This window comes from Scyliorhinus canicula, chromosome 1, assembly GCF_902713615.1.
Source record: "Scyliorhinus canicula chromosome 1, sScyCan1.1, whole genome shotgun sequence".
Taxonomy (NCBI): Eukaryota; Metazoa; Chordata; class Chondrichthyes; order Carcharhiniformes; family Scyliorhinidae; genus Scyliorhinus; species Scyliorhinus canicula.
The window spans coordinates 30,884,851-30,908,754 of NC_052146.1; the positions used below are offsets into that span (position 1 = coordinate 30,884,851).

Consider the following 23,904-nt stretch of genomic DNA (forward strand, 5'->3'; position numbering starts at 1 on the left):
TGGAGGAATTAAGAACTTTGATCGAGAGGAAAGGATTGCAGTGAAACTTCTCAAAACCGGGGGGGGGGGGGGGAGGTTTAAAATAAATTTTAAAATCGCACTTTATTGCTGCAAAGTGCGATTGGCGTCGGAGTTTACCTGTGATACACACATACCCAGCCTGACCATGTTCGTGCTGTTTTGAGAATATATTTACCTACAAATATTATGCATTAAATATATTTCTTCGACTTCAGCTTCGGAAGAATATTTTAAGCCGTTCTACACGTTAATCAACTTTAAGCACTGCATATATATATATATATACACATAGGTGGGGGGGGGGGGATGGAGAGAGATATGATTCACTCCTGCCTCCTTGGGAAAGATTTCATTCAGTTCTCTTTCTCTCCCCCAAGATCACAATGCAAATTCGTTCAAATCTCTCCCAGCCTGTCACATCCTAACTAATAATTTCGGTGTCGAAGTTCATTTCGGCTCTGTTACTCAATACCTAAAAACATCACCACGCGGATGGCTCACATGAAAACTAATTACACAGAATCAATATTTAATCACCAGCTCCAGCTCCTTGGATTCCATAACAGCCAGAGCACAGATTCTTTTTCTCTCTTAACAAAAAAAAAATTACTGCAATACATTAATCCCTCACTCTGCCTTCCCCGCCACCGGACGGTTCGAGGCATTTTCACTCCCATTTTCTAAACTTTTACTGAAAATCGCTTTTGTGTTCTGCAGCCGGGGCGAAACTGACTTGAAATTGACACAGATTAATTGCGTGTGTTGTGCGTGTAAAGGAACAAAAAGCCCCCCCCCCCCTCCCCAAACAGGACAGAATATTTAAAAATGGTGACTATTATTATATTAACAGTTGGAATTATTCAATGGGAGCCGATTATATTTTCGCCTTGTGTGTGTTGATTCCCAGTGAAGCTGCTCTCTCTCTCTCTCTCACTGTCTCTGAGGAGGATTGGGTTACCAGCCTGGAAGAGGAGTCCTTTTTCTTGTGTCTAATTGCAGGATGAATTTCAGCCCCCGCCACTCCGTGCCCAGATCACATAAAGGTTTAAACATTTTAACTAGAGATTATTGACATAAATATTTCATAAAGTGGAGGGGAGATATTAAATTGCACTATTTATTTTAGCATCACAACAGAATTACCTTGGTTAGCCCCCCCGAAGACTAATTGGGTTGTTTAAGGAGGCATGGCCGGAGCTCCAGCCCCTTGTACTTAAACCTTTTGGGGGTTTATATATATATTTTGGGGGGTTTTGCTTCACGAACAATCATGGGAATGAAATCTGGAAAAGATCAGGAGGCAAAGGGTGCAGGATGATTTGAACCAAACGGCGGCAGTGCAGATAGTAAATAAACTGCCCAGATTGCTATCTCCCTCCTCTCTCTCTCTCTGGGAGAATATATTCCTTATTAATTCCTCGCTTCAAAACAAAAGTTCTCCAATATTAATGCAACCCGACACGATTTAATTCACCGGTTTACAACTCTGGGGGAAACTCGACATGCAGAATACAATTCTATTTGTGTGTGTGTGTGTGTATACGGTTGTCAATGAACCTGTTAACGGTGATCCGCTCAGCTCTCCCCTACAAGGAAGCCCTCCTTCGCTTTCTCGGAGCAAGCTTTAACTTCCTTCGCAAACATATTTCCAAATAATATTGTCAACTTGTCCGGGGGAGGGGGGGGGGGGGGGGGGGCGGTGAGCCCATTGTGAACACAGTTGGCAAAGATTTTCTAAATGCGGTTAATTTCTAAATGCATTGAGAGAGATAAGCCCTTGCTTATCAATTAGACCCGCGGTCAGAGGGGTCTAGATCCTGCACGTTCTTTGCAAAGTCCTCCACCTCCCGCTCGATTTATCTCTCTCTCTCTTTTGAGTTTGCCTCTTTGTCTCTCGTTTTTAAGGAGGTGGGGGGGGGGGGAGGGAGGAGGGGGCTACCTCAGTCCACCTTAACTCTAAGCCCCGCCCACTGGCCAGCAGCATGCGCAGCAGTGATTGGTAGAGGAATAATGGCTGAAATTGATTGCAGATAGCAGTATGCAAACTTGTTGCTGGCTTCCCGCGGATGAGATCAGACTGTGTTCCTCAGGCAAGCACTGGTGATCGAGACAGAAAGAGCGAGAGACGGGCAGACAGCGAGAGAGAGAGAGAGAGAGAGAGACAGTGCAAACTCACATGTGCCGGATTAAGATTTCGAAAGGGCAAAACAGAAAGAAAAGGAGAGAGGGAACGGGAATTGCAACGTGAAGTGTTCCAGCACCCAGTGGATTGTGTTTTTGTTTTGCTCCGGCGATCTGGAGTCGGTGGATGGATCCAAGTTCGGAGCCAGTGTAAGCGGCTAGAGGGTGCCTCCTATCATCAAGCCCCAGCAAGCCCTTCTCCCTCCCTCTTTCCCCCCCTCAATCGGTCTCCTTTCTCTGGGCTGGCGCTGGACAGGAGGGGGTGGAGGGGAAACAGTAACTCGCCCCGCTTTCCTGACTAGAAGAGGGCTGGGGGAGATTTCGTTTCTCCCACAAAAGGGGGTGGACAGAGGGGGGGAGGAATTAAGAATAGATAATAAACCCACAATCATCTATTTTTTCAAAAAGCCAACGAACAAAAACCACAATAATGAAGATCTGCAGACTGAATTGGCATTGTAGGGAGTGTGGGATCACAATGTGATTCTGAGTTTCTCTATTAAAAAACATAAGTCTTGTGTTTGAACATTTAAATATAATTATATATACAGGACTTTAGCCACTGAAGCAACCGGGTTTTTTTTTTATTTTCTATTGACTTTAATTGTTTATTTTCTCTGTGTGTGATTGAGATCAGCTCCTGGGGCTCCGGCTGTCATGTCTTATTGATCGGGGGTGGGGGGGTGGGGGGGAGGGGGGGGGACTTTCGGAAGTTATGTACGGGCTGGATCAATTCAGCAGAAGCGGTGGCCAGGGAGGGGAGAGAAACTTCGGCCAGACTGCCCTGGGTATGTCGGGGCACTACAAGAGCCCAGCTTTCCCCGGCGGCAGTGGAAATGCCCTGGAGGAGCAGGCTCTCAATCCTTTGGCGGAGCCCCCTATGCTGGGCATGGGCATGAGCCCGGCGCTGGGCGGCGAGCAGTACGGCTTCCACCCCCGGGGGCACTCGGAGCTGCACGGGGCTGGAGCCGGGGCCATGCAGCAGCAGCAGCAGCAGCCGGCGCCCCCTCAGCCTCAACCCCAGCCCCAGCCACCTCCCCAGCCGCAAGCCCAGCCCCCGCCAGCCGTCCACGGCTACTTCCCCAACGGCCCCCACCCTCACCCCCAACAGCACCACCCTCATGCCCATCACTTCAGCGGCACCTTCTGCGGAACAGAGCCCGGCCCTTCCTGCCTGCACGGCGGCCGGCTCCTGGGCACCCCCGGCTACAGCAGCAACCCCTTGAGTGGCCAGCAGCAAGCCTTCGGCGAAAGTTATGAGCCGCTGGCTGAGAATCAAGGCGGAGGAGCGGGAGGCGAAGCCTTTTCACAGCAACAGCAGCAGCAGCAGCAGCAACCACCCCCCGGGAGATCAGGTACCCTCACGGACTACCACCAACACCACACCCCGTCGTCGAACCACACACCTTGCCTCCCCCTGGACCAATCTCCCAATCGAGCTGCCTCTTTTCATGGCCTTCCATCCTCTTCCTCATCCGAGGCACATGGACTAGAGCAGAGACGCCTGCAGAACCAGCCAGCAGTGGACTCAATGGAATATAACTACCAAAGTGATGCCCCTTCAGGGCCCTTTGACATACCAGTGTTTTCTCCCTCGGAGTCCAGTGCCCAGCTCCCTCACTATGGCACCAGCAGGCATGTGCCCAGCAGTAACTTTCCTGCCAACCCGGCCATGCCCAGGGCACCGGGCATGGTGAGCTTGGGCAAAGTCCACCCCCAGCAACAGCATGGTGTGTTTTATGAAAGGTTTGGGAATGCTCGGAAAATGTCTGTGGGCATGGAGCCTGGCGTTGCTGCCAGGAATCCTTTAATGCAGCAACAGGCAGGTTTGCTTGCTCGGCAGAACTCTTGTCCCCCAGCAATACCTAGGCAACAGCAAGCAGAGGCCGGGGCTCCTAACTCCAGTCTCCAGGACAATGGGACAATGATGCAGAGTCAGCATGCTCCTTTTGAATACCCGATTCAAAGACTAGAGAACAGGAATATGCACCCTTACAGCGAGCCGATGTTCAACATTCAACAGCAGCCCAATCAGAGACTACAGCATTTTGATGCTCCCTATCTCAATGTAGCAAAGCGGCCGAGGTTTGACTTTCCAAATAGCCACAATGTGGACAATTGTGCTACTTGGAGTAGCAGCAATATGCATAATGCAAGTTTGGAAAACCATCTATCACCCTCTGCCTACCCTGGCCTTCCCAATGAGTTTTCGCCACCTGGTCCAGAGGGTTTCCCCCCAGGCCCCCCTCTGCAACATCCAGGGACGGATCAGCAGTCCCTTCAGCAGCGCCAAAACATGCTGATGATGTTTAAGCAAATGGTATCAAGGAATCAGCGGCACAGAATGAGGCAATCTGACCTCCAGCACCTGGGGCACCATGGAGATGTCAACCAAAACAACATAGTGCACAGCAACCAAGTAGGAACTATGCCACAGCCAAACTTTGAGAGGGAAAGTGGTGGGAGAATGCCCACTTTTGATCCTCAGAATCCACAGATTGGCCAAGAAAATGCCTGGTTTCCTGGCCACCACCCACCAGGTGATATGCTTCAGAGAAGGATGGGTGGATCTGCCGTGCCTGCTGATGGGAGCCCCCATGATTCAGTCCAGATGAACTTACAGCAGAACGGGTCAGGTATGCTGTTCAGGCCAGGTGGAAATGGGCTCGGTATGCAGGAGCCAATGAGGATGCCAGGTGACGGACATGTACAGGGCTTGCACTCTCCTGGGATGCACTCTCAGTTTGGCAACAATATGGGCAATGTCACGCAGATGCAGTCTCCGAGTGGAGGTATGGGCCTCCCCAATGCTACAACTGATAGAAGACCCGGACCTGATTTCCCAGGTCCCCAAATGGGTGGGCAACCGGGCTTTCCATTTGGGGGACCAAATCGACCGGCCAACCCACACAACAATCCCCCTGGAGTACCTCCATCGCCGGGTAACTACCCACCCCAGTCTGAATTTCAGCCCAACCAGCGTCCCTCAATGAGCAAGATAGGGTCCCTTTCACTGGGCTCTTTCAGCAAGCCTGGTTCAAAGGATAATACAATTTATGGACAGAGCTGTCTGGCAGCCCTTTCTACTGCCTGCCAGAATATGATCGCCAGCTTAGGGGCTCCTAACCTCAATGTCACATTTAACAAAAAGAACCAGAATGAAGGGAAACGCAAACTGAGTCAAACTGACCAGGACAGCAGCAATGGTGGACCAAACAGTGGATCTGGAGGCAGTGGTGGTGGTGCCTCCACTGGCAATGGACCAGAATACTTCCAGAGCAACACTCCTCAAAATAATCCAATGGGGGTCTCTGGCAATGGGAGCGGTAAACTGGCCACACCTGCAGCCCAGAACACCACTCAGGGGCCAAACCAGCCATCACAACCAGAATGCAACCTGTCCCCAAACTATGCATTGGAGGCCATCCCAAGTGAAGGCAAAGGACAGACGGGGAGAGGGAGAGGGAGGAGAAAAAGGGACAGTGGCCATGTCAGCCCAGGGAATTTTTTTGACAAATATTCGGCTGAGAACGTGAATCCTGGGGTCAGCCCAGGGCAACAGGGTCAGTCCACGCACGCTGGAGATCGAGGCGGGACTCCGCATGATAAATCCCTCACCTCTCCCTCGTGGGCAAAAGGGAATGACCTTCTACTCCCTGACCAACCTGACCTCATGTCCTCCCTCGACAGTGGGATTCAAAGTGTGACAAAATCCGACGGCAGCTCGCCTCAAGTCGACTTCTCGGATGATGTCGGCAACAACTATGGGAATGAGGACGAGGTGTCTTCGAGCTCCGACAACAACATATCCAAGCCCAGCCGGTTAGTGACCAGCTCCCCAAAACTGCAGCGAGCTGACCACGGGCTGATGAGCAGCCAGAAACCGATGGGTCACAGCATGCTCAATGCACACCCGAACAGCAACACTACCTCCAACACCGGGCCCGTCACCGACAGCTTTGGGCTCAGCAGCACCGGCAGTGGGCACCCGGGCACACCGGGCATGGAGCAGGTTCGCACTCCAACCAGCACATCGGCGCAGGACGAGATTCACCCACTGGAGATCCTGCAAGCACAGATTCAGCTACAGCGGCAACAGTTCAGCATATCTGAAGACCAGCCGCTCGCCATGAAGAACAAAAAAGCCGAATGCCCCGGGCAGAATGGGGACACAGAGCTGGCCGCTTGCGCCACGGACAATAGTAAAGCTGCCATCAGCACGATAGACATTGAGTCATTGATGGCAGAGCATAACTCTACCTGGTACATGCCCAACGACAAGGCCATGATGGATTCACAGGATGAAGACAAGCAAATGGCACCATGGGAAAAGGCCAAGTCTGCAAATACCAACAAAGAAGGTAACTCTCTTGTTTCTATGACTTGAAGCTAACATGTTGCACAATAGCTTGCCTAGTCAGATTGTTTTGTTTTGATGAGAGCTTTTTTTGGGGGGGGGGGGGGGTCTGGCCATTTTTAGTTCACACTTCAAAGCAGAAATGGAGCATCCGAAAGAAGCAATTGTGACTCGTTTTCCCACTGGTAAGGTGGTGTACAGGATTTCTGCCTGAGTTCTGGAAGGTAATCGTGCCCCTGATCAGAAAGTGGCAGTGGAGAGGAGCAGGGGCAAGGTTTCATCATGTCAGTGAGGTGTGATCACTCTTTCAGGTTGAAAGACAATACTTGTAGTAACGTGAAGCCAATGTTTTGTTTTATATCTATAAGTGGGGAAGGTCCTAGCGCTGCTGCTGGATCGAAGTCAGTAAAGGCTCTTACTGAGCAATAGCCAAAAGACCATTACAGAGTTTGTCACAAACTGAACCGATCCATTCATTTCCAAGCAAATAATATTACACCTTTCACTGAATCCTTTAGAAGCAAATATTTACAATCAAAAAGAGAGTTTTCCATTTGAAATTAAATTGAATGAGAATGTGTAAGACGCGTGGGAGCTACTCCAGTGTTTATTACCTGGGTGCGTTCACCCATCCCTTAATCCCCCAGCGTTAGCTTGTGAGCTTTCCACCGACAACATTGATTGAATTAACCCTTTAACAACTGCCCCAGTGACTTTTGCATCAATCCCCAAGGCCAGAAGGGGGACACGGGGTTGATTCAGATTGGTCCTGAGTTGCCTGATCGATGCTCCTGCACACATCTCCGGCTCGACTGCAGTAAGGGTTCGTTCGCAGTGCTGTTGACGCGGATATGGTGTGGGGGGGAGCAGGGGGCTGCCGGGGCTCGAAGAGTTACTGCTAATGAGCTGAGTCCATACGTTTAAACTGGGCGAAAATGATGTTTATCCTCAAATGAGGCGTGCACTTTAAAATTGCCCATTTAAGTTGGCGGCACTTACAGTTTTAAAACAAATCCAGTCTTTCGCAAGAGTCGTTCCCCTTGGGATTCGTATATGGTGACACTTTGCTCCCCCTTTCAAATATACTTTATGTTCGAATTTAATCATTTTTGAGAGAAAAATATATCTCGTGCTGGAAAGCAAAATAAAACCCGTGTTTTGGATTGTTGAAAGCCCCTCAGCTTCCAGCTTGTTAGCCAAACTACACAACAGGTTCTTGCGGATCAGTGTCCTATTTGCTTGAATTAGTTACCAGCTCACATCTCTTGTGTTTTGCCTGCCTGTCTCTTCAGACATGGACTCGGCTTCTGGTCCAGCCCTGGGAAAGGTTGGGGTGGGGAGCAGGAGGAGGGGGGGGGGGGGGGGGGGGGGGCAGGGGTAGCTGGAGAAGTTTGAAACACATAATTTGATAGCCCCACTCCGAATGACATTACTGCTTCTGTGTGGAAGTGTAAATGTAGCCCTGCCGATAGTTCCTTTGTTCTACTTCATACTCAGCCCAGGAGGGTTGGAGTGTGGAGCCGGCGTGTTTAACATGCAAGGCTTGTATTGGGCAGAAGCACATCAGCATTCTCAGAGCTACGCGCCGGCAAGGACATAAATTGGTTTGTTGAGAACCTTCTTTCCATTTTTAAATGTAGTTGCACAGGGGTCCTTTCTGGCTCTTCATGTTCACAACAATTGAGGGCAGCTAGATCAATAGCTAGTTAGCAGAATTCCTCTACAACTGCCTCCTTAGTTTAGTGGAGGAATGCATTTGAAATAAACCTTCATCGTGTGCACTTACTGACCTGGAACGTTCACTATTGACGGACTACTTTATTTCTGTTTCCCAGGTTTAACACACTCTCTGGCACACTTATCCCCTTACACCTACATCGATGCAAACTCAGACACATATTCAGGTACAATCACACAGACTAACAGTTATACACACATATTAATGTACGTAAACTCACAGACATATTGTCACAGATAAACGTACATTATCAGACACAGCTATTACTCCAGACATCTATCAATCCATCTTTAAACACCTGCAATGTCAGTGCACTCATATAAACACAAACTTACACGTATTTGTGCTCAGATACACACAAGCATTTACATTCACTTGCACCCACCCACTCACACAAGCATTCACAGTCTCTCACAGACACAAACATTCATACCCTCACACAAGAATTCACACTCACACTCGGAAACACATTTGCAAGCATTCATACTCATATCAACACTAGCATCCACACTCACACACGACATTCACACACAAAATTCAGTTGGATGCATACAAGCATTCACATTCAAAAACACGGACAGTATTCACACTCTGATACACACAGACAAGCATTCGCACTCATACACACAACATTCACACAAATACAGACACAGTATTCACACTCAGGTACACACAAGCATTCACACTCAACTACACACAACATTCACACTCCGAAATACACACAATCATACTCAGACATACACACAACATTCACACTCAGATGCATACACAGACATTCACAGACATAATATTCACACTCGGATACACACACACTAGCATTCACACTCAAATGCACACAACATTCACACTCGGGCACACACAACATTCACACTCAGACACACAACATTCACACTCAGATACACACAGACATAATATTCACACTCGGATACACACACACTAGCATTCACACTCAAATGCACACAACATTCACACTCAGGCACACACACAATATTCACACTCAGATACACACAGACATAATATTCACACTCGGATACACACACACTAGCATTCACGCTCAAGTACACACAGCATTCACACTCAGACACACACACAACATTCACACTCAGACACACACAACATTCACACTCAGACACACACACAACATTCACACTCAGACACACACACAACATTCACACTCAGATACACACAGACATAATATTCACACTCGGATACACACACACTATCATTCATGCTCAAGTACACACAGCATTCACACTCGGACACACACACAACATTCACACTCAGACACACACAACATTCACACTCAGACACACACACACAACATTCACACTCAGACACACACACAACATTCATACTCAGACACACACACAACATTCACACTCAGGCACACACACAATATTCACACTCGGATGCACACACAGACATTCACAGACATAGTGTTCACACTCAGATACACACACTAGCATTCACACTCAAGTACACACAGCATTCACACTCAGACACAGACATTCACACTCACACACACACAACAGTCACACTCAGACACACACACAACATTCACACTCAGACACACAATATTCACACTCAGACACGCACACAACATTCACACTCAGACACACACACAACATTCACACTCGGATGCACACACATACATTCACAGACTTTCACACTCGGATACACACACACTAACAGTCACACTCAATGCACATACGCAATATTCACACACAGATGCCGTCATAGCATTCGCGCGCAGAGATGCACACACAGTCACACTCAGACACACCCACACACCAGCGAATTCACACTCAGACAAATCTACTGGCCCATAAGACCCACACTCAAATGCTCCGTACTCCTTCAAACCTCTTTTATCCCATTCCAGATGTTTGGCGCCTTATTTAAATCTTCTGCTAAATTTCCAGATTATACTCTCTAAACAATGAAACATAACTAGAATCCGCGAGAAGATTTTAAGCGCGGGTTTGCACTCGGAGACTGGTTGGGGTTTATTTTCTGAATTGAGGATTTTAATATATGGAAAATATTGTGCCTTGGAAAGTTAGCCCGCTAAACCGTTGAAATGAAAGTTGATTTTCGAGCTGGAACTCGACGCCGTTTGTGATACCACCCGTCAGCTCGGCCTCAGTAATGTTTTTTTTTTGCTTTGTGCTTTGTGAGTGAGGAGGTTTGTATTTGTGTGTGTGTGTGTGTGTTTGTGTGGGAGCGGGCAATGGATGTTTTCCATTGACATTGCCAGAAAGCAGGCAGAGGACAATATAATCAATAGTGCAATATGCAATGTGACTTTTTCATTAGCATCCAAACGGGTTCGACTTTATATTAAGGGCTGTGCTGATCGGGAGTCAAAATGACACTCGCGGCAGACAGCACACTGATACAGGACAAACCAGCCTCTTGTCAAGATTCGCCCAGAGAGCGACCCGGGCTGGCATTAGCAGCAAGTTGAGGTTTTCTAACCGGGGTTACATTGCCCGGGTGCTAACACCCCCCAAACACACACACACCCGTTTTGCGGCAGGATTGTCCATGTGCATTCGCTTCCCACAGCCTATTCCAAACCTGTGGCCGCACAGTGCGCTGCGAAGTGTGGAGACCTTTCACTGCTCGCTCATCAGATGTACAGCGGAGTTTATTACTTGTGCCGGGCCGCTCGAACAGACAGCATTCAGTGTACTTGGCGATAGAATTGGAAATAATTGGGACGGGAGGGGGGGGGGGGGGGGGAAGCGATGGGGAATGTTTCTGTCTGGATTCTTGCTTTGTGTAGCTTAGGAGTTGTGTTGTGTCTGGGATTCTGTACTTGGTACAATAGGAGTGAATGGACGGGCAGTCCGACCCGCTGTGATCCTTGTCCTCAGAGAGGCTCGGTGTTTATCTGCACTATAACTATATGACTGGCATTGTCATTTCTCCTGCAGTTGAGTGGGATTGCAAACTCTCTTATTGTCTGCAAAGGGTGATAGCCAGAGTTCGTCAGGCGGCGTGTACCATTCAGAGTGTGATAGATGGCACTCGTTGAATACGATGATGTGTGATATTCAGCGTTAACCGCAGTTGTCAGTTACACCTGATTCAATCTATTTTACATTTAAGAGCATATCCTCGTGTGGTCTGGTTGTACTAATTGATGAAATTAGGAGTCGGCGGCTGTGGAGTGCAGCTCTCCGATATCCCGGGTGTGACATTCAGTGCACGTTGCCATGTGTGTTCTCGGTTAGTGTCACCGAGCGCTGGTGGAGGTGCGATTGAAGTTACTGGAGAATTCAGTGTGATCTCCCAGGTGGAATATTCCGCAGCGGTTGGTTTTGTTTCGGCCAATGGAGTGAAAGGGAAACACATTTGTTTCCCAGGAGATGAAACATTCCCGGAGTCCTCCCAGGGTTAACCCTTGCAATACCGCCAGAGTTTAACCTTCAAAGCTGCCTCGGTGCGAGTCGGTGTCTGGGGAAGGGCCTCCTGACTGACCTATAGCAGCAAACAACTGAGGGGGAGGGAGGACTGTCTGAGGAGCGGGTTAAGCAGCTGGGGGTTGAAGGATTCACAGAGCTTTTCAGATTTATCGTGAATTCAGAATCTCCCTCCCTAAACCCAGACTGAGTCCAGCCTTCTCAATCATCAAAAACAAACAATAAGGCCCCCCAGTTATCCCCCAGGGATTTCTCTAGGGGGTTATTTATGAATAATGGGCCATCAGGAGATTGCTGATGGAAACACCAGTGGCAACTTATTGCATCTTCCACATTCAGAAGTTTGAGTAGTTAGTGGAAAGCGATGTGGTCAGATTAGATCTGGGTTCAGACAATGAGCATGTCGATTTCAATATTTTGCTCTCTTTATTTGGGCGATTGAAATGGGGTTTCCTCGGAGTATTTAGTTTCCTGGCCGAAGTGCGCAGACTGAATGGCAAGATGTCGATTAATTTCATCTATCCAGTCTTTCAGAACCCCGAGGAGTCTCCATGGTACCTGCAATTAAATCGATTAATTTCTTGTGTTCAACCTGATCCCAGGTTATTGAGAGGAAGACCGATATATTTATACATTAAGGGGCGATTTGCTGCGTTATGGGTATAAATCGGCGGTAGGAATTGGGGAAAGGGGCGACTACTTTCTCTAGGCGCTCGGCCTCCGGGCGGAGTTATTGTTTTTGATGTAATTGGACTCGGTTGCTTGTCCACTGGTGGTTTCAGTAGTTTTTTTTTGGGAGGGGGCGGGTGTCGAGGTCGCCTCTCCCCTGACGTGATTTGGATTTGATGCGGAAAAGGGAGCACAAGGCACGGGTTGGGGAGGTGGATCCCATCAGGGCGCCCGCCTTCTCTTTGTAGATTGCTGATTTAGGGGTGGCAGTTCCTTACTCCAGTCTGAACGCAAAACGGTAATGTGTATCCCAAACGAACTCAGCTCGGTCTCTGCAAGGAGATCTTTTGCAATTTGTAACTGATCTGAATACCATTCTCCCCGTGTCTGCGTGAGTCTCGCCTACACAACACAAAGATGTGCAGGTTAGGAGGATTGGCCACGCCAACTTACCCCTTAATTGTCAAAAAATAATTGGGTACTCTAATTTTGTTCTTAAAACTTTGATCTGAATATCACTTCTCACATTTATCAGTGTTGTTGTTTGTTTGTGTGTATGTATGAGTGCATACATGTATGTGTGTGCCTGAGACTGCATACATGTTTGTGTATGTGTGTGAGTGCATTCATGTATGTGTGTGTTTGAGTGCATACATGTATGTGCATACATGCATGTCTGTGAGTACATGCATGTATGTGTGTGTTTGAGTGCATGCATGTGTATCAATACATGCCTGCATGTATGTGTGACTGCATTCATGTATGTGTATATGAGTGCATACATGTATGTGTGTGTATATGGATGCATTAATGTTTGTGAGTGTATGTGTATGTATGAGTGCATGCATGTGTGTGAGACCATACATGTGTGTGTGAGTGCATACCTGTATGTATGTGTGATTGACAGGGTGATACATATCCCCAATCCCATTCTTAAACATTGACAGACTGTCACACGCCACACTCCTTTATTTCACGTACTGACCCACCCACGCAACTCTCTCTAATGCAGGTCTATAGCTCACTGGAGTCGGGAATGATTTCATCCCCGCCGAAGCGCCCTGTTTGTGCTTGGCGGCTGAAATGAAGAGACATTTCATTTCTCCGAGCTGGAAAATCTTCCCAATTGAATTCAGTGTCCGGGTAATATTTAATCACCTCTCCTGCTTCATCACCCCACCCCTCCAATTAGTTTGGTATTTTAACTCGCTTCAAACTGTTAATTCAATGCGATTACATATCTGTACAAACTGCAATGCGATTGAAAAAAAAGCATCTCAGCAACTCAAATAGCTGAGGTTGAAGAAGAGTATACAGGCAACAGCAGAATAGCGGCAGTGTTTGAATGGAGGGACTACATTGGTTAAAAAAGTGCCCCCCCCCCCCCCCCCCCCAGCGACAAACGAATTAAATCTTTAAACCTCGCACCACGCAGTCCTAATCAATAAATAGAGAAGGGAATAAGTGCGTGTTCAGCTTTATATTAAAGACCTTTTCATCTATTGAACGGTTGCTGTACAGGAGATCCCAAGTAATGGTCTGTGGGGATATTTGATTTTCACTTCAATAAGGGACTATTCATCTGCAGAAATTGTTTGCAGCCACTCTGGGCTTGATACAGATTTTGCTGATCATTTCTGTCAGTGTGTTTGGCTCCCTATTAGATTTTCTAATTAATTTGGTCCATACCAACAGTCATTTTTAAAACAAAAAAAATGTAAAGCTCATGTAATTAAACTCTGTCAATTTTGATCTATTGATGTTGCAGACTGCTCATAAAGGCTTCAAATAATTCCATCACTTGTTTACTGCTAACAGAGTGGGGTCATGAATGGCATTTATTGAAATAAATAAGTACATACATTTATAGTGGGATCTGCCTTCTGTAGCTTGTATGAGGTGCATTGGTGAATTGACCCTTTCAGCTCTTGAATGAACTACTCTCTTAGTCTGTCCTTCTCTTATAGTGTGGATTTTTAACGACAAAGCACAGGCCTCAGTAAAGTTTGAAAACTTACCATTTCAATTCACATAATCTTTTGCGGAACTCCATGTACTGTCGCTAAGATTCTACAATCAGAAAATAGATTTTAGTTTAATCCCAACATTACTAAAATCAATACTGCCATTAAAATTAGATGGTGCAGGGATTAGCATCCATGTGCCTTATATGCTTACAAAGAGTTCCTTATTCTGTTGCCTTAGTCAAGGCATTAACCCCTCTAAAATACATGAAAATAGTCACACCTTCAACAAAGTACTGCAGCAAACAGTTCAACAAGGGTTCAGAACGCATTCGTACCCGACACATGGCAATGTCTGCGCCGTGCGATTAGAATGAAATTTGTTCTGTAAAATAATTCTGTTGCTCTTAATTGAATTCCATAATCCAGTCAGAAATCTGTTCTTCCCTCCAGCCCAAAGCTACTTGCTTTCCTGTTCATCAACTGCACATCACAATCAGACATGGTCGGTGCTAAGTTAGTGATGGAACAGAGTAATTATTAGGAACAGAGGATAGTCAACAGGCCCAATAGATCAACTGAACTACACATATTCCATTTTAAAAAAAACGATATTCCTTCATCTTTTTCAGGAAATATCTGCTTCAGGGTTTGCAAAATGTTTTATTTGCAAATTTTCTTGTTATTTCTCATTTTGCACTTATCTCTTTTTCAGCAACACTCAAGTTCAAACAATTCCAGTTTTTAATTTACTGATTACTTTTCCTGGATCACATCATTTCCCCTTATAACCAAAAACCATAGAAGCTTAGAATTTTATAGGACTGAAGGAATGCCATCTTCCCAGGTTCGATTCTGGGCTTGGGTCACTGCCTGTGCCGAGTCTGCACGGTCTCCCTGTTTCTGCGTAGATTTCCTCTGGGTGCTCCGGTTTCCTCCCACAAAGTCCCGGAAGATGTGCTTGTTAGATGAATTGGACATTCTGAATTCTCCCTTAGTGTACCCGAACAGGAGCCAGAATGTGGCGACTAGGGGATTTTCACAGTAACTTAATTGCAGTGTTAATGTAAGCCTACTTGTGACAATAATAAAGATTATTATTAAAGTTAATCGACTAAACTCACTCTGCCTGCTCTCCCCCCCCCCCCCCCAACCTTTTCTAAGTATTTATCCAATTCCATTGAATCAGCTTCCACTGACCTATCAAGGAGTGTATTCCAGATCAGAACAATTTGCTGCATAAATAAATTCCCCACCTCTCCACTTGCTTCTTTTGGGGGAACTCAAATTGAAGCACGGACACCGTGCTTTTTAAATAAACGTCTGTGCCTCGTAACTCCCCCCCCCCCCTCCTCCTCCTTCACCCCCCCCCCCCCTCCCCACCACAACCGCCAACCTTGGAGTGTTTCACCCTTCTTGCTTTGTCTAAGTGAGAGTGAGTACTGCCAGTGTGAGGAACATCTCGGGGTTAAAGGGCAACCCATGCCATGTTGGCTAACAGTGCAATGCCTTCATGCACTGATATCCTGTGCCCCCCAGACCATCTTATTCTGATACTCACAATCCTACCTCCACACCACCAGGATAACGAGGGTCGAGTTGCTTGGTGGAGGGTGGATAGAGTTACACCGATGATACAGCTACGCATCGCCTGCAACTAATGCAAAATAGCATCATTGGTCAAGCTCTTTATATGCCATTTCTCTCATTTAGAGATTGTTTTCCACCAAAACTTACAATAGGGTGTGCCGAACGAAATAAATGTCATTCTCAACAGCACTGCTATATTGGTGACTCGGAGCTGATAACAACACCTCTGTGGGGACTGGATTTCTGAGGCTGGATATCTTGTTTCAGATTTAGCTGAGGAAGGCTGCAGTGAAGGTGTTAATTACTCTGCCATAATTAGCTCACTTATTACAAGCCCAATTAAATTAGTGCTTTATTTGGTATTATCCTGAAGGCAATGCAGACTTGGCTTTTTTGAAGTGAAACTCCTTTTTAAAAATATAATAATTTAGAGTTTCCACCTGTTGTTTTCTCTGCACAAGAGGTCAGACATCTTGGAACGGTGGATGCGAGCAATTATTTGGATAGTTAAATGTGATGAGATTTTAGTATAGCATTGAATGTGTTTATGAAAGTTCGGTGCATTCACTCTGGGGAGTGCAGACCAAAGGATCCCAGCTTTGAGGCCCTCACTGTTGAGGCGGCTGAAATTAGTTGGGTTGGTGAGTTGCTAAAACCTGCCTCAGCATCGCTGGGTCTCTTGACTGCAGTTCAAAAAATCCATTCATACGTGATCAGGAGAAGATTGCCTGCAAAACCTTTCCTGTCTCCTATCTCTGTAGTCAAATAGCTTGGGGGAAGTCATTGCTTCAGTCTACATAGGAAGTACAGACATTGGGCGAAGTGCTTGAAGGGTGCTGAAATTTTGGAGCTATCTTTTGCCAAAAGTTAGTCACTGAAGAAGAGGTGGAAACCTTTTTTTTTGCGGGGGGGGGGGGGAAGCAAAATTAGTCATGTATTATTCATCAGATTGGGGGGGGGGGAATCATTTAATTGTGTTTCTGAGAGCATATCTGACACACACACAGTCTCAAAATATACCCCACCATATCGGCAAAATATGAATGCAACTGTGAGGACATCAATAGATCTTGTTTGCTCATTTCCTTGGGAAATGGTAGATAAGGGTAAATATAAAAATAGCATTCATATGTTCAGAAACGAGGAATGCCACTTGTTTGTTCCCATATGTCTTGGAGACTTTGTTTTGCTACAAGCACCGTCAACCCCGCTGCAGACTCTATGACAATCCTCTGTTTATCTGGACATAATTTTCAACTTCTCTCTCAGGGCAGTACTCTGGCAGAGTGGATCACTTGCCTATAGTAAACCTGACTGATTTTTCTCCCCTTGATTTCAATGGAACAACACAGGACAGTTTTTGTAAAAGGATGGCTGATCGCTAAGGGCAGATTACTACCCAGGTTGGAACACCAGCTCTGTCAGTCCAGCTTTGGACCAGGTCGCCGAGATTTTCTGGTCAACATTATTTTAACACCTGCTGGACCAATTTATTTAAATTAGATTCCTACTGAGGTTAAAGTCACAATTCTTGGAAAAATCTACGCTTATCTGTACTTTAATGAACACAATCAGGTGCGTTAAAGACATTGACAATCAATGAATACAATCATTCAGTTTACAGACACTGTCAATCTTGGCACGGACACTGTAGTCAGTCTATGGATACAGGTCGCCCTCTAACAGACACTGTCATTTGGATCATGAACACTTGTCAGTCATGTTAGCAATACAGTCAGTCTTATTATGGGCCCCATCAGTCATATTATGAATACAGTAAGTTCTCTTACAAATACTCTTAGTCCTGTTATGGCCATTTGTCAGTCGTATCGTGAATACAGTCAGTCTTATTACAGGCGTAATCAGTCATATTACAAGCATAGCGGCCTTCTTACAAGCATTGTCAGTCCTGTCACATACTAGATCCTCTGAATGTGACTACGTATCTGGGATGTGAAATGAAAAATGAAAATCACTTATTGTCACAAGTAGGCTTCAAATGAAGTTACTGTGAAAAGCCCCGAGTCGCCACATTCCGGCGCCTGTTCGGGAAGGCTATTTCGGGAATCAAACCGTGCTGCTGGCCTGCCTCGGTCTACTTTCAAAGCCAGCGATTTAGCCCTGTGCTAAACAGCCCCATGTGATGGTACTTTATTTAACATCTATATAATGTGGCTATGTTTACACAGGCCCTGTTGTTACATCATGGTGGGGGGGGGGGGGGGGGGGGAGCGGTTTAGTTGGCTGGATAGCTGGTTCGTGATGCATACTAAGGCCAACAGCACAGGTTCAATTCCCGTACCGGCTGAAGTTAATCATGAAGTCTTCTCAACCTTGCCCGTGAACTGAGGTGTGGTGATCCTCAGGTTAAACTCCCACCAGTCAGCCCCTTCCCCACCCCTTAAAGGGAAAAGCAGCCGATGGTCATCTGGGACTATGTTGACTTTACTTTACTTTATTTACCTTAGTTACATAATAAATGCAATACTCAGTCTGGTCTGTGGTTGTAACCTGGCATATATATAGTGATGTGAGGCACTCTGACAAGTTCTCTTACAAATACCCTTAGTCCTGTTATGGCCATTTGTCAGTCGTATCGTGAATACAGTCAGTCTTATTACAAGCATAAGGAGGAGGTAGTCTCACTCCGCTTCAATGCGTAAGCTTTAACACCTTATTTGTACTTCATAAGTTTTATGTTAGTGCCCAGCTGGAACTGTCTGTACTTCCCCGGATGTATGGATGAATTCAAGGATTGAGGTCACATAAGAGAGCAAGGAAAATTAAATGCGCTGGAAGGGGAAGCTCTGGCTTTTCAAAATGGTTCAATAGGGAACTATACTATCTGGTATATCACTGAGCATGCACACGAGGAAGATCTCAGATTCCATTCCTGGTTTGTACTGTCTAACTACCTGTAGAGACAGTGGAGGGACAGCTTTCTTGGATAAATAAGGGTTCTTTCGCCTGATCATTGCCCAAGGACATCTAGAAAGAAGAATATTTGTGGAAGTTGCTGGATGATTGATTTGGAAAGCCATATAATCAAATTACCTCACGACATTCATTGAGCTCAAACAGGAAACATGACCATTTGGACAAAGTGATGGAGAATGCTGATACCGGAAAAAATACGGATCAGCATCATCCGGAGAGGAGGGACATCAGTGAGAGGTAGTATGTCCAGGAGGATAAGGCTGTCAGTGAGAGACAGTTTTTCAGGAGAGGAGGGACCCAGGAGACAGTCAGCATCTTCTGGAGAGGACAGACCTCAGTGAGAGTCAGTGTTTTCAGGGCAGAGGGATCTCAGTGAGAGTCAGTGTTTTCAGGGCAGAGGGAGGGATCTCAGAGAGAGTCAGTGTTTTCAGGGCAGAGCGATCTCAGTGAGAGTCAGTGTTTTCAGGGCAGAGGGATCTCAGTGAGAGTCAGTGTTTTCAGGGCAGAGGGATCTCAGTGGGAGTCAGTGTTTTCAGGGCAGAGGGATCTCAGTGAGAGTCAGTGTTTTCAGGGCAGAGGGATTTCAGTGACAGTCAGTGTTTTCAGCGCAGAGGGATCTCAGTGAGAGTCAGTGTTTTCAGGGCAGAGGGATCTCAGTAAGAGTCAGTGTTTTCAGGGCAGAGGGATCTCAGTGAGAGTCAGTGTTTTTAGAGCAGAGGGATCTCAGTGAGAGTCAGTGTTTTCAGGGCAGTGGGATCTCAGTGAAAGTCAGTGTTTTCAGAGCAGAGGGAGGGATCTCAGTGAGAGTTAGTGTTATCAGGGCAGAGAGATCTCAGTGAGAGTCAGTGTTTTCAGGGCAGAGAGATCTCAGTGAGAGTCAGTGTTTTCCAGGCAGAGAGATCTCAGTGAGAGTCAGTGTTTTCAGGGCAGAGGGAGGGATCTCAGTGAGAGTCAGTGTTTTCAGGGCAGAGGGATTTCAGTGAGAGTCAGTGTTTTCAGAGCAGAGGGAGGGATCTCAGTGAGAGTCAGTGTTTTCAGGGCAGAGAGATCTCAGTGAGAGTCAGTGTTTTCAGGGAAGAGGGATCACAGTGAGAGTCAGTGTTTTCAGGGCAGAGGGATCTCAGTGAGAGTCAGTGTTTTCAGGGCAGAGGGATCTCAGTGAGAGTCAGTGTTTTCAGGGCAGAGGGATCTCAGTGAGAGTCAGTGTTTTCAGGGCAGAGGGATGGATCTCAGTGAGAGTCAGTGTTTTCAGGGAAGAGGGATCACAGTGAGAGTCAGTGTTTTCAGGGCAGAGGGATCTCAGTGAGAGTCAGTGTTTTCAGGGCAGAGAGATCTCAGTGAGAGTCAGTGTTTTCAGGGAAGAGGGATCACAGTGAGAGTCAGTGTTTTCAGGGCAGAGGGATCTCAGTGAGAGTCAGTGTTTTCAGGGCAGAGAGATCTCAGTGAGAGTCAGTGTTTTCAGGGCAGAGGGATCTCAGTGAGAGTCAGTGTGTTCAGGGCAGAGGGATCTCAGTGAGTGTCAGTGTTTTCAGGGCAGAGGGATCTCAGTGAGAGTCAGTGTTTTCAGGGCAGAGGGAACTCAGTGAGAGTCAGTGTTTTCAGGGCAGAGGGATCTCAGTGAAAGTCAGTGTTTTCAGGGCAGAGAGATCTCAGTGAGAGTCAGTGTTTTCAGGGCAGAGGGATCTCAGTGAGAGTCAGTGTTTTCAGGGCAGAGGGATCTCAGTGAAAGTCAGTGTTTTCAGGGCAGAGGGATCTCAGTGAGAGTCAGTGTTTTCAGGGCAGAGGGATCTCAGTGAGAGTCAGTGTTTTCAGGGAAGAGAGATCTCAGTGAGAGTCAGTGTTTTCAGGGCAGAGAGATCTCAGTGAGAGTCAGTGTTTTCAGGTCAGAGGGATCTCAGTGAGAATCAGTGTTTTCAGGGCAGAGGGATCTCAGTGAGAGTCAGTGTTTTCAGGGCAGAGTGATCTCAGGGAGAGTCAGTGTTTTCAGGATAGAGAGATCTCAGTGAGAGTCAGTGTTTTTAGGGCAGAGGGATCTCAGTGAGAGTCCGTGTTTTCAGGGCAGAGGCAGCGATCTCAGTGAGAGTCAGTGTTTTCAGGGCAGAGTGATCTCAGTGAGAGTCAGTGTTTTCAGGGCAGAGAGATCTCAGTGAGAGTCAGTGTTTTCAGGGCAGAGTGATCTCAGGGAGAGTCAGTGTTTTCAGGATAGAGAGATCTCAGTGAGAGTCAGTGTTTTCAGGGCAGAGTGATCTCAGTGAGAGTCAGTGTTTTCAGGGCAGAGAGATCTCAGTGAGAGTCAGTGTTTTCAGGGCAGAGGGATGGATCTCAGTGAGAGTCAGTGTTTTCAGGGCAGAGGGATCTCAGTGAGAGTCAGTGTTTTCAGGGCAGAGGGAGGGATCTCAGTGAGAGTCAGTGTTTTGAGGGCAGAGAGATCTCAGTGAGAGTCAGTGTTTTCAGGGCAGAGGTATCTCAGTGAGAGTCAGTGTTTTCAGGGCAGTGGGAGGGATCTCAGTGAGAGTCACTGTTTTCAGGGCAGAGGGATCTCAGTGAGAGTCAGTGTTTTCAGGGCAGAGGGATCTCAGTGAGAGTCAGTGTTTTCAGGGCAGAGAGATCTCAGTGAGAGTCAGTGTTTTCAGGGCAGAGGGATCTCAGTGAGAGTCAGTGTTTTCAGGGCAGAGGGATCTCAGTGAGAGTCAGTGTTTCCAGGCAGAGAGATCTCAGTGAGAGTCAGTGTTTTCAGGGAAGAGAGATCTCAGTGAGAGTCAGTGTTTTCAGGGCAGAGGGATCTCAGTGAGAGTCAGTGTTTTCAGGGCAGAGGGATCTCAGTGAGAGTCAGTGTTTTCAGGGCAGAGGGATCTCAGTGAGAGTCAGTGTTTTCAGGGCAGAGGGATCTCAGTGAGAGTCAGTGTTTTCAGGGCAGAGGGATCTCAGTGAGAGTCAGTGTTTTCAGGACAGAGGTATCTCAGTGAGAGTCAGTGTTTTCAGGGCAGAGGGATCTCAGTGAGAGTCAGTGTTTTCAGGGCAGAGGGATCTCAGTGAGAGTCAGTGTTTTCAGGGCAGTGGGAGGGATCTCAGTGAGAGTCAGTGTTTTCAGGGCAGAGGGATCTCAGTGAGAGTCAGTGTTTTCAGGGCAGAGGGATCTCAGTGAGAGTCAGTGTTTTCAGGTCATGGGATCTCAGTGAGAGTCAGTGTTTTCAGGGCACAGGGATCCCAGTGAGAGTCAGTGTTTTTAGGGCAGAGGGATCTCAGTGAGAGTCCCTGTTTTCAGGGCAGAGGGAGGGATCTCAGTGAGAGTCGGTGTTTTCAGGGAAGAGAGATCTCAGTGAGAGTCAGTGTTTCCAGGGCAGAGGGATCTCAGTGAGAGTCAGTGTTTTCAGGGCAGAGGGATCTCAGTGAGAGTCAGTGTTTTCAGGGCAGAGGGATCTCAGTGAGAGTCAGTGTTTTCAGGGAAGAGAGATCTCAGTGAGAGTCAGTGTTTTCAGGGCAGAGGGATCTCAGTGAGAGTCAATGTTTTCAGGGCAGAGGGATCTCAGTGAGAGTCAGTGTTTTCAGGGCAGAGGGATCTCAGTGAGAGTCAGTGTTTTCAGGGAAGAGAGATCTCAGTGAGAGTCAGTGTTTTCAGGGCAGAGGGATCTCAGTGAGAGTCAGTGTTTTCAGGACAGAGGTATCTCAGTGAGAGTCAGTGTTTTCAGGGCAGAGGGATCTCAGTGAGAGTCAGTGTTTTCAGGGCAGAGGGATCTCAGTGAGAGTCAGTGTTTTCAGGGCAGTGGGAGGGATCTCAGTGAGAGTCAGTGTTTTCAGGGCAGAGGGATCTCAGTGAGAGTCAGTGTTTTCAGGGCAGAGGGATCTCAGTGAGAGTCAGTGTTTTCAGGTCATGGGATCTCAGTGAGAGTCAGTGTTTTCAGGGCAGAGGGATCCCAGTGAGAGTCAGTGTTTTTAGGGCAGAGGGATCTCAGTGAGAGTCCCTGTTTTCAGGGCAGAGGGAGGGATCTCAGTGAGAGTCGGTGTTTTCAGGGAAGAGAGATCTCAGTGAGAGTCAGTGTTTCCAGGGCAGAGGGATCTCAGTGAGAGTCAGTGTTTTCAGGGCAGAGGGATCTCAGTGAGAGTCAGTGTTTCCAGGCAGAGGGAGGGATCTCAGTGAGAGTCAGTGTTTTCAGGGCAGAGGGATCACAGTGAGAGTCAGTGTTTTCAGGGCAGAGGGAGGGATCTCAGTGAGAGTCAGTGTTTTCAGGGCAGAGGGATCTCAGTGAGAGTCAGTGTTTTCAGAGCAGAGGGATCTCAGTGAGAGTCAGTGTTTTCAGAGCAGAGGGATCTCAGTGAGAGTCAGTGTTTTCACAGCAGAGGGATCTCAGTGAGAGTCAGTGTTTTCAGGGCAGAGGGATCTCAGTGAGAGTCAGTGTTTTCAGGGCAGAGGGATCTCAGTGAGAGTCAGTGTTTTCAGAGCAGAGGGATCTCAGTGAGAGTCAGTGTTTTCAGGGCAGAGGGAGGGATCTCAGTGAGAGTCAGTGTTTTCAGGGCAGAGGGAGGGATCTCAGTGAGAGTCAGTGTTTTCAGGGCAGAGAGATCTCAGTGAGAGTCAGTGTATTCAGGGCAGAGGGATCTCAGTGAGAGTCAGTGTTTTCAGGGCAGAGGGATCTCAGTGAGAGTCAGTGTTTTCAGGGCAGAGGGATCTCAGTGAGAGTCAGTGTTTTCAGGGCAGAGGGATCTCAGTGAGAGTCAGTGTTTTCAAGGCAGAGGGATCTCAGTGAGAGTCAGTGTTTTCAGGGCAGAGGGATCTCAGTGAAAGTCAGTGTTTTCAGGGCAGAGGGATCTCAGTGAGAGTCAGTGTTTTCAGGGCAGAGGGATCTCAGTGAGAGTCAGTGTTTTCAGGGCAGAGGGATCTCAGTGAGAGTCAGTGTTTTCAGGGCAGAGGGAACTCAGTGAGAGTCAGTGTTTTCAGGGCAGAGGGATCTCAGTGAAAGTCAGTGTTTTCAGGGCAGAGAGATCTCAGTGAGAGTCAGTGTTTTCAGGGCAGAGGGATCT

General features: G+C 47.2%; 1 protein-coding gene across 5 annotated transcripts in view; it reads left to right on the forward strand.

Annotated features, from left to right (window-relative positions):
• Window positions 1-2,900: 2,900 nt before the first annotated feature.
• mn1b (meningioma 1b) overlaps window positions 2,901-23,904 on the forward strand; it is a 248,643-nt gene continuing 227,639 nt past the window's right edge. For all 5 annotated transcript variants that reach the window (XR_005458397.1, XR_005458390.1, XM_038780806.1 and 2 more), the window contains exon 1: window positions 2,901-6,563. Coding sequence is in view for 3 of the 5 variants with exons in the window: in XM_038780806.1 (XP_038636734.1) it covers window positions 2,918-6,563 (3,646 nt within the window). In the remaining 2 variants the exon portion in view is untranslated. The remainder of the gene's footprint in view (window positions 6,564-23,904) is intronic.